General features: G+C 66.5%; 1 protein-coding gene across 1 annotated transcript in view; it reads right to left on the bottom strand.

The window, feature by feature from the left end:
* Nucleotides 1-718: 718 nt before the first annotated feature.
* LOC104828964 (G protein-coupled receptor kinase 5-like) overlaps nucleotides 719-9626 on the bottom strand; it is a 10646-nt gene continuing 1738 nt past the window's right edge. The window contains exons 2-16 of the mRNA XM_010562973.1: nucleotides 4641-4736; nucleotides 4389-4501; nucleotides 3427-3504; nucleotides 3112-3212; nucleotides 2945-3037; nucleotides 2792-2855; nucleotides 2576-2716; nucleotides 2286-2476; nucleotides 2168-2205; nucleotides 1914-2003; nucleotides 1611-1819; nucleotides 1381-1518; nucleotides 1155-1292; nucleotides 937-1068; nucleotides 719-832 (exon numbers count right to left, since the gene is read on the bottom strand). Coding sequence (XP_010561275.1) covers nucleotides 719-832; nucleotides 937-1068; nucleotides 1155-1292; nucleotides 1381-1518; nucleotides 1611-1819; nucleotides 1914-2003; nucleotides 2168-2205; nucleotides 2286-2476; nucleotides 2576-2716; nucleotides 2792-2855; nucleotides 2945-3037; nucleotides 3112-3212; nucleotides 3427-3504; nucleotides 4389-4501; nucleotides 4641-4736 — 1736 coding nt within the window. The remainder of the gene's footprint in view (nucleotides 833-936; nucleotides 1069-1154; nucleotides 1293-1380; nucleotides 1519-1610; nucleotides 1820-1913; nucleotides 2004-2167; nucleotides 2206-2285; nucleotides 2477-2575; nucleotides 2717-2791; nucleotides 2856-2944; nucleotides 3038-3111; nucleotides 3213-3426; nucleotides 3505-4388; nucleotides 4502-4640; nucleotides 4737-9626) is intronic.

Raw genomic sequence — 9626 nt, 5'->3', positions numbered from 1 at the left:
GTCCTAGGCAAGGCTGGAGCACCCCGAGGCTGCCCTGAGCTGTCCCGTGAGGATGGAAGGAGCCCCCCACCCCCTGCCCACCCCCAGTTCAGCCACGTTCGAGAAAACTCCCTTCTCTGAGCCCGCTTCACACATTGTGATGGCCGGAGCAGGAGGGGAAAGGCTGTGTTTCCCCCAAAGAGGGGGGGGCTCTGTCGGGGTGACCCCATCCCTCCTGCTGCAGCATGGCCAGGGGGAGCCAGGGGTGTCCCCCCCACTCCAAGGCTGCCTTTGTTTCTATTTGGAGAGCATAGATAAACTCGCAGCCCCCCCCCCGTGCCCGCAGAAGTCAGGCACTGAGCCAGCGATAAGATAACGGGCTCAAACACAGCAAGAATAGGTCCCTGCTCTGGCCCCTTCCCCTGGCAGTGACTGGTGGGGGCTGGTCCTGCAGCAGGAGCCCCCAAGAACAGGCTGGATGCGCTGCAGGGCTGGGGAAAAGGGGGCCGGGAAGCTGCCAGGGTTGGGGTCGGGCAGATTCTGCTCCTGCCCCATTACCCCTCCATCACCCCCTGCCCGTGCCCGCAGCCCGCATCCCTCTGTGCCAGCATCCCGCCTCGCCTCTACGAGCATCCCCAGAGATCCCAGCCCCAGCACTGGTCCGAGATAACCCTGAGAGGGCCTGGGGGGGGCTGGGGGCTGCCTGGCCTTGGTGGCTCCCCCGGGATGGTAAGAGGGGTCAGGATGGTGCCGGTGCCGTGGCTCGGCAGGCGGAGTTGGCCGCGGGAGGGTGCGAGTTCACAGCGGCCGGGTAGGAGGGGTGGATGGTGGTGCCGATGGTGTAGTCGGCTGGCTGCGAGGGACAGACAGACAGATGGCAAGCAGTGAGCCAGGGGGGTTTCGGGGAGACCCCAGGGCAACCCCCGTCCAAAAATACCCCCCCGCCCCATCTCTTACGTGGCGTCGGAAAAGCCTCTGCAGAAGGCTGCGCTTGGGGGGCTCGGGCAGCTGCCTCCAGTCCAGGTCGGGGGAGCGGGTCCCGCTGGGTCCGAACACATTGAGGTCCTTGAAGCACTCGGTCTCGATCATCTGGGGGGGTCGGGTCACCGTGGGGGCAGGCACAGGCAGCCCCGCAGCAGGGTGGAACCCCCCACCGCGCCCCGTACCCCCGGTACCTCGTTCTGCCAGGGGATGGAGACGCTGCCGGTGGCAAACTTGGCGTAGAAATCATTGTCGGTCTGGTCCAGGTTGACGCCCTTCACCGTCGAGAACTGCTCGATGTCCAGCACATCCTTGCAATAAACCGCCCGGGGCTGTGGGAGCCGGAGAGCTGTCAGCGGGGGAGAGCGGGGCTTGCCCCCCACCCCTGCAGTGGGTGCCCACCCCTGCCCTGCCCCTTACGTCTGGCACGAAGGAGGGCGTCATGATGCCGGCCTCCAGGCGCTTGAAGTTGATGGTCCTGAAGAAGGGATGCCGCTTCACCTCGGCCGCCCCGTCGGCCCCGCAGCCCAACCGCTGCTTGGGGTCCTTGGCCAGGAGCTGGGGAGGGGGACGGGTGGTCACGGCGGGAGGATGGAGCCCACCCCAGCCCCCGCCGTTGGGACCAGCAGGTCCCCAGGTCCCCAGCTCACCAGCTTGCAGATGGCCTGAGCGTCCTCGCTGAATTTGTCCGAGTACAGCTCCTGGTCCTCCTGCACCCGCTTCTCCACCTCCTCCCGCTTCACCCGCTCCTTGCGGGCACGGAAGGGCGACTGCCCCTCGATCATCTCGTACACCAGGCAGCCCAGACCCCACCAGTCGGGGCTGAAGGCGTAGCGCTCGTTGTTGATCACCTCCGGGGCTGCGAGACACGGTCCCAAACCCATCGGTGGCCAGGCACACTGGCAGCACGGGGACCCCCGGGTCAGCCCAGCCAGCGCAGCCCCCACGCTCACCCATGTAGCCGACAGTGCCCACACGGCCACGGATGGTCTCGCCCTCAGGGATCTTGATAGCCAGCCCCAGGTCGGAGATCCTGATGTGACCTGGGGCAGGAAGGGGGTTGAGGGCAGCACCCCAGGGAAGGGCCACCCCATATCCCTGCACGTCCTCCCCAAAACACAACCAGAGACCCCCCAGGAGGCACACAGAGACCCATCCCCAAAGCCAAGAGCATGGGCAGAGCCAGACCCAGCAGCTCCCTCCTCACCATCATCATCCAGCAGGATATTCTCCGGCTTCAGATCCCTGCAGGGACAGACGGATGGCTCAGCACAGAGCGGTCCTGTCCAGCCTCCCCACCGGCCCCATGCCTACGTCCCGCTCACCGGTAGACGATGCCCTCCTGGTGCAGGTGCTGGAGCCCGCAGCAGATCTCCGCCGCGTAGAAGACCACGCGCTCGTCCTCGAAGCCGGGGTTGCCCATGTTGTAGATGTGGAACTTGAGGTCGCCGCCGTTCATGATGGTCAGCACCAGGCAGAGCGCGTCCTTCGTCTCGTAGGCATATGCCAGGCTCACCTGTGCGCCCACCCCGGCCGTCAGCACCGGCCCCGCCCCCCCCCCACCCCCCCCCCCCCCCCCCAGCTCCTTGGCCCCCCAGGAGAGAATGACACGCACCACGAACCGGCTGTTGACTTTCTCCAGGATCTGTTTCTCGTTCAGGGCCATCGCCTCCCCTTTCCGCTTCTTGATCCGCTTCTTCTCCAGCTTCTTGCAGGCGTACATCTTGCCCGTGGCCCGCACTTGGCAGGCGCACACCTGGGGGGGGGACAGCGGTGGGGTGAGCCCCCACCAGCCCGCCATCACCCCCCACGCCTCCCGCCATGGCCATACCTCTCCGAAACCACCCTTGCCCAGGATCCGGTACTGCCGAAACGTGTCCTTGGTGACCGACTGCCTGAAACGCACAGCCCAGGGCACATCAGCCCTGCTGCCCCCCCGGACACCCCCTAAGACTCCTCGGACCCCCCAGACCTCCCTGCTCACCTCTCCAGGTACTTCCACTGCAGGAACCGGTCAAAATACATGCTGTCCCGGTAGTCGGCGAAGGGGTCCCCGCTCAGGTACTCATGCAGGGGGCTGTGGGGGGAGAGGGGATGGTGTGCAATTGCCCGCAGCCCCCCCAGACACCCATCCCTGGGCAGGACACTCACCGCAGGCAGCTGCTGAAGAGGTCCTTGCAGGGGCTCTTCTGCAGGTCCTGCAGGCACCGGCTGGCATGGGGCTGGCCGACCTCGGGCAGGAAATCTGGGGACTGCCAAGGGGAGCAATGGATGCACACCCACACCCCAGGGTGCAGCGCTCCTGCATCCCAGCCACGATCCCGGCTGGGCGATGGGTGCCACTGGGATGCCCGGAGAGTGGGGACATGGCTCTGTTGCCAGCGAGGGACCCCCCGCCGCTGCCACTGCTCCCATCCCATCCTCATCCCTGGTTGTCTGGGGTGGAAAAGCCCCCCAGGGACTCACCTCCTGCTTGAGGAACCGGCCGATGATCTCTTCCCCCATCTCCTTCCGCTTCTCATCCGGGGAGAGCTCGTAGTCCGCCTGGGATGCCCGGGGAAAGGAGGATGCTGCAGACAGTGGCACCGGGCATGGCTCTGCCCTGTGCCCCCCACCGAGCCCCCAGCCTCCCCAAACGAGGTATGCCTGCCCCGGCTGCGGGGTGAGGGAGCTGTCTGCACCCATGCCACAGGCAGCTGCCTGTACTGGGGGCTCATGGCGGTGCTGGCAGCCTTAGGGGGTCCCCCCCACTGCTCCGCACAGCAGGTAGAGGAGCGGGGCAGGGGAGCAGGCTGCCAGACCCAGGCCCACTGCAGCCCAGGCAGCTCTACTTATTCAAAAGGGGGAAGAAAATGTCCTGCAAGAGCTCTAAGATCCGGCACAAGCAGGGGCCGTTTTACAGGCACGTGTTTCCCATTAGCAGCCCATAGCTGTCAGGTCTCTGCACACCAGGGAGGCTCCGGCTGCTCCCCCCGAGGCCCCCGGCCCCCCTGGAAAACCAACCCCGCCGTGCAGGGTACGCACCCGCTGCTGACACAAACCGTGCAGTAATGGGAAACACGGATCATTTTATGAGGCTCTTGTTTCCCATTCGCCAGCATCTGAAATCTCCCGGCACCGGGGGAAACCTCGCAGCAGGCGTGGATGGGTTCTCCGGCAGCTTTCTGAGCTGCTGGGACAGAGAGCTCCCTTCCTCCAGCACGACCCAGAGAGAAACCCACAGCGCACTGGGATGGGGTGGTCTCTGCCTTCCCTGCAGCCCCCCCGCCGGGTACCTCTCTCCCCAGCCACTACCCTGGGGCTCACGCTGCAAACCTGCCATAGGACTCGGCACAACCCCGACCAGCCCCATCCCAGGGAAAACGCCTCTGCGTGTCACCCATCCCCGAGCAGAGCCGGTACGGTGGCATCCCGCGGGGGTCCCTCACCACGGCGTCCAGGAAGCGGATACAGCGCAGGAGCTCCGGCCGCGTCTCGCAAAACTGCCGGAAGAGCAGGCGGCCGATGGGCTGCTTCTGGCACAGGCTGCCGTAATCCTGCTCTGCAAGGGAAGGCGGGATGTGCCACGCACCGTGCCGAGCACATGCCGCGGCCGCGCGCCCGCCGTGCCACCGGCGTGGCCACGAGCCGGTGCCCCGTCGGGACCCGTCAGCCGGTTGTCGTTGCCCTCCCCGGCTCACCCAGGCCCTTTCGCAGCTCGTCGCACTGGCTGATGTGCGGGAACCGGAGGATCTCCCTCCACTTCTTGCTCCTGCCTTTCCGCTTGCCACCACCTCCTGCAGCCGGGCGGGGGGACAGGGAAAAGAGGTCACGGCGGTAAGATGGGCATCGCTGCCCCAGCCCGGCCGGCGACAGGGGTGAATGGGGTGACAGAGCCCCTGCCCAGCCCTGCAGAGCTGCCTGGTTTGGGGTTTCCCCCCATCCCACCACTGCTGGTCCCCAAAACCCATCGCTCACGCACGTACTCGCACACCGCCAGCACCGGGGCTTTGGGCAACTCTAAAGCCACGTGGGAAACAGACCCTCAGCCCTGGAGAGGGCTCTGACCCCTGAAGGGACCCTCACCCCAAACAGCCGAGGGGATCCCCACCCGGTCACAGCCCCCAGCCCCGCTCCAGGGGGCAGGAACGGGATCCCCCTCGGCATCGCCCGGCGCCAGGGGAGGCCGAGCCTGGCGGGCGCAGGCTTCCTCCCCGAACAATGCTGCGGCCCCGTGTCGCACCCTCCCGTAAACATCTGGTTTCCTTATCTCCCTGACGAGCAACTCATCCTGCACGCGGGGCTGCAGCAGCCCGGCCTCTGCCTTCTTTGGGACGGGGACCCCGCGGGGACGAGGAAGGGGCAGAAGGATGATCCCCCCCATCCCTAGCAGCAGCCGCTCTTGCCGGGCTCACGGACGGATGCTTGGTGCGTGAAGTCATCCCTGCAGGGACCTGACATCAGCGGCTCCAAGCTGGTGGCCGGCCAGCACCGCCCGCCGCCGGCCCCGGTGACGCCGAGGCGAGCCCGCTGGACGCCACGGTGCTGGGCTCCGGCGGGGCCGGCGTTTCAGCCGGGCAGAGCTTCCTGCCGTCGTCGGCTCGCTTCCTCCGGCAGGAATTGCCCCGCGCCAGTCAGCGGAGCAGCCTCGGCGGCGAGAGGGCGCGGGTCCCCGGGCACCCTGCTCACCCCGACACCGGCGGCACGGGGTCCTGAGCGCTCGGCGCCCGAGGAAGAGGAGCAGCCGCTCCCCTCGCCCCGCAGTGCCCAGGCCGGAGCCCCCTGGGTGGCTGGCAAAGGGGTGATGCCCAGGCAAGGACCCTCTGCCTGCCCCAGGAGCCATCTGACCGACCTCGCGGGGATGCTCAGAGGCCGCAGTTTCGTGGCGGGGCTCAGCAGCACGCTGCCCATGCGGTTCCCTCCCTGCCTCTTCCACAGACTCTGCAGGTATCAGCTCTGGGCACCCCGCACCGCCCAACGTTTTACGGCGCTCCTTCCAAATTTCAATTTGTTTGCTGAGACAATAAAAATGAATTAAGGTTCATCACCCGCATCCCAGTGCATCTTCCCCGGCAGAGCCCCGGGGACGTGCTCTCGGCCAGGCTCTGCCAGAGCTCGCTGCGGGCTGGGACGGTGCCACTGGGGAAAAGCTGGGGGCCGGGTGGGAAGGAGGGGAGTGGAGCACATGGGGAGGTTCAGGTCAGAAGTGTTTTGCGTCCACACAGGCTCCTGCTGCAGCATCCTCCTTCCCTGGTCTGGTTCCCCCTATGCCAGGCACAGCACAGCCAGGGTGAGCAGGGAAGAGCATCATATCCCCAGTGCATCCCTGGGTGAAATTGCACCAAAACCAACCCGCGGCAGAGCCACCCCAGCTCCCACCGAGGGCAAAGGGGGAGTGGGGCTCAGAGTGGGACCTGCTTCTCCACCCGTAGTGTGCTCAGGCAAAGCAAAAACCATCCCGTTCCCTCCCCAGCCAGTCACCGCAGCGAGGGAAGCCGAGACACGGGTCCCAACAGGACATGGAGCTAGAGCCTGTGTGAGACCCAAAGACCTCAAAGTAAAGAGGGAGAAAAAAATCTATACAATCTTTCTGCTGAGCTAGCACAAACCCCCCGGGCAGGCAGCAGCCCCAGCAAGCGCTCAGTCTGCTCCTGCCGCACACGGCTGCTCCCGGGGGTTTCAGGTCCCCCTTCTCATCCCAGAGCATCAGGCTGCACCCCACAGCCCCGGACCTGTGAAGTGGGTCCCCCCCCATGCCATGGCAGCCCAGGTGGCTTTCCACACTGGCCGAAAAAGGAGACACGGTTGCCATCTCTACTGCAGGCAGGGCACCCGTGGGGAGGTGCAGGCAATGAGCCCCAAGCCCAGCGTGCCGTGGGGCAGGACCACCCCAGCCCACATCCCCCACTGCCACCCGCAGCCCCCCCGCGGAAGCGACCCTGCCCAGGATCCTGGCAGGGGACGGAGCTGCACGAAGGGCTGGCAGCCCTTCCCGGCCTGGCACGGGGCTGCAGGCAGGGCAGGGGGGCCCCGGCACAGCCACCCCCTGGCCAGCACGAACCCCTTGGTGGTGGACAGCAGAGTACCCGTGGGGACATCCCGGAGATGTCCAGCCCCTCTCCTACAGCATCTTCTGCAGGGTCAGGGCAGCCGGGAAAGAGGACATGTGGGGAGCAGCCGTGCTGGGGCATCCTGCTCCCGACCTGTACAAACGAGAGCCAGTCACCTGCCAGGCAGCGGGACACGGCAGGAAAATGAGAAAATCAGAGCTCGCTTCAGCCCTGCTCCCCCCGCAGCGAACCATGCCGGGAAATCCTGCGAGGACGCTACCGAACTGACCGCGGCAACCAGAAAAGCTGCTGAAAGCAAAATAAGACCGCTCCTCAGCGGAAAGGAGCCAATGTACCAAATGGCATGGCACACGCGGGGAGGTGCATTACACCAACACAGCTGCTGGCAGCGAAAGCCCCATGGCAGGCAGGAGCATGTCCCCCCCAGGTCCCCCATCACCAGCTGGCGCACGGTAAGACAGCATCGATGCCTGGCAAGGTGTGGACCCGGTTGCCCCCGCCCCAGTGAGCCATAAAGCCTTACTCACCGCCTGTTATCTCCTCTGCGCCCGCATGCTCCTGGGTTTTTATCCCGGGCACTTCCGCAGGCGGACAAGCCCTTTCGGCTCCCTGAGCTTTAGGAGCCCTCGGGGACGTCAGTTCTCCCTCAAAAGTTCCAGCGGCCCCAGCAGAGAGCGGAACACGAAGCCCAGGGAGTCCGGCCGGCCAGAGACCCCTGCAGCCCTCGTGGGGCCGGGCAGGGGGAAAAGCCCCCCCCCAGACCACCTTTTGTGGGGCAAAGCCCCCAGGTTCGCAGCAGGAAGGGTCACAAGGCCAAAGCGAGGGGTCCTGCAGCACAGCAAGGCCCTTCTGAGGGGTGCAGAGGGTGGCAGCAGCTTGGGGAGCCCCTCAAGCCACAGAGACCCTGAACACACAGCCCAGCCCGCCCACACACGCCGCGTCTGAACGCTGGGTCTGACGCTGCCTGCGGTACGAGACCGCTGCTGCCGGCACCCCAAAAAAGCACCAAGGGTGCAGGGCCACCTGCCCAGGCCAAGCCCCCCCAGCACACCCCGAGGATGGAAGAATTTGGCCAAATGCAATTACAGGCGGCAGCGACGGCTGCTCCGGGGTGCCAGGGCTGGACCTCGCCGAGCCCCCCACACCTTCCAGCACCAGGCCAGCCCACGACCCCCAAGTGTGGGGACTTCTCAGCCATATGGCCGCTGGGGTCTCAGCTTTCCGCTGAGGTGGCTCCGGTCCTCCCCGCACTGCCCGGGAGGGAAGCAGCTGCCCGGCCAGAACCCAGCCCTCGTCCCGCTCCGCTTCCCGGCTTCCGGCAGCCATCGCACACCGACATTAACCCGTTTGGTGCCCATGGCAGCAGAGCTCCCTCGCTCCCGAGGCCAAAACCCCCTTTTCCAAGCTCCGGCTCGGACAAGGCTCCAGCTCACGCTGGCGGCCGTCGTGCATCCCGTGGGACAGGAGCGGGGTCCGGCCCCGAGCCAGGAGCATCGGTGCGAATGTCTGGCCGGCTGCTCTGAGCTCCCGTCGCCAAATCTCTCCCGCCTTGGCGAGGGCACCGGCACCTCTCCGGCCCCTGCACATGAGCCATCCCCATGGTGCCTCCAGTGCTGCTGGAAGCAGCTGTGATAGGGGTAAGGAAACCTTTGGAAGACGAGGATTTAAAAAAAAAAAAAAAATAGGATCACCTCCAAGCCGCCCCGTCCCCCGCCTCGCCTGCACTGGTGGCTCTGAGGGCCGTTTGCTTTTCGGTCACAAAGGTTTAGCGACGAGGGCGCCGGCTTTCCAAAGGAAACCAAAAGCAAACAAAGGCGCCCGCGTTCCCCCGGGAGCCCGTGCCAAGCCCCGCTTTTGCAGGGGAGCGGTCGCCCGTAGCCTTTCGCCCCCCCAGGCCTCACCCCGGCTCCTGGCAGAGCTCAAACTGGGGCGGCGGCGCCGGCACCACCCCGACTCCGCCGGCGCACCGGCAAGGCCGTGTTTTTCCTGGCAGCGCCCGTTTCGCTCAGGCCTGCACCGAGCCGTCCTGGCACCAGCAAAAGTTTTGCTCGCGCGAGCCCCGTCCACGCCAGACACGTCCCGCTGGCACGGACAGACGGACGGACGCACGAGAGCGGCTCTCGGCCGACCCGGGGTGTTCTCGGCACACGCGACGCTTGGGGAAACGGCACCTCAATCACTTTTTAAATTCTCTGCCCCGCATCCCTGGGTCTGCAGGGCGGGTGGGACGGACGGACGGACGCGTCCTGCAGCACCGGGGCAGCCATCCCCTCCCGGGGGGCTCGCTGATGCCAACCGCGATAAACCCACCCAGGCACCCACCACCCCTGACGGAGGGGTCCCGGGGTGCCCGTGGGGGGGTGCGTGGGGTGACCCTAGCCGAGGGTGCCCGTTGGGAGGTGGGGGGTGGCGGTGCAGAGAGGGTGCGTGGGGAGGGGAACCGGGATGCAGCGTGGGAACGGGGACCGGGATGGGACCGGGGGGACGCGGTACCTTCGCGGGCCTTCAGCAGGACGGTGTTGGCCACGATGTTCTCCAGCTCCATGGCGCGGAGCGGAGCGGGGGGGGCCGGCGGAGCAGCCCCGCCGCCCGCACACCATGCCCGGCGCGGCGCTG

Source organism: Haliaeetus leucocephalus, unplaced genomic scaffold (assembly GCF_000737465.1).
Source record: "Haliaeetus leucocephalus isolate CR32 unplaced genomic scaffold, Haliaeetus_leucocephalus-4.0 Scaffold162, whole genome shotgun sequence".
Lineage (NCBI taxonomy): Eukaryota > Metazoa > Chordata > Aves > Accipitriformes > Accipitridae > Haliaeetus > Haliaeetus leucocephalus.
This window is presented reverse-complemented; position numbering and strand designations above follow the sequence as displayed.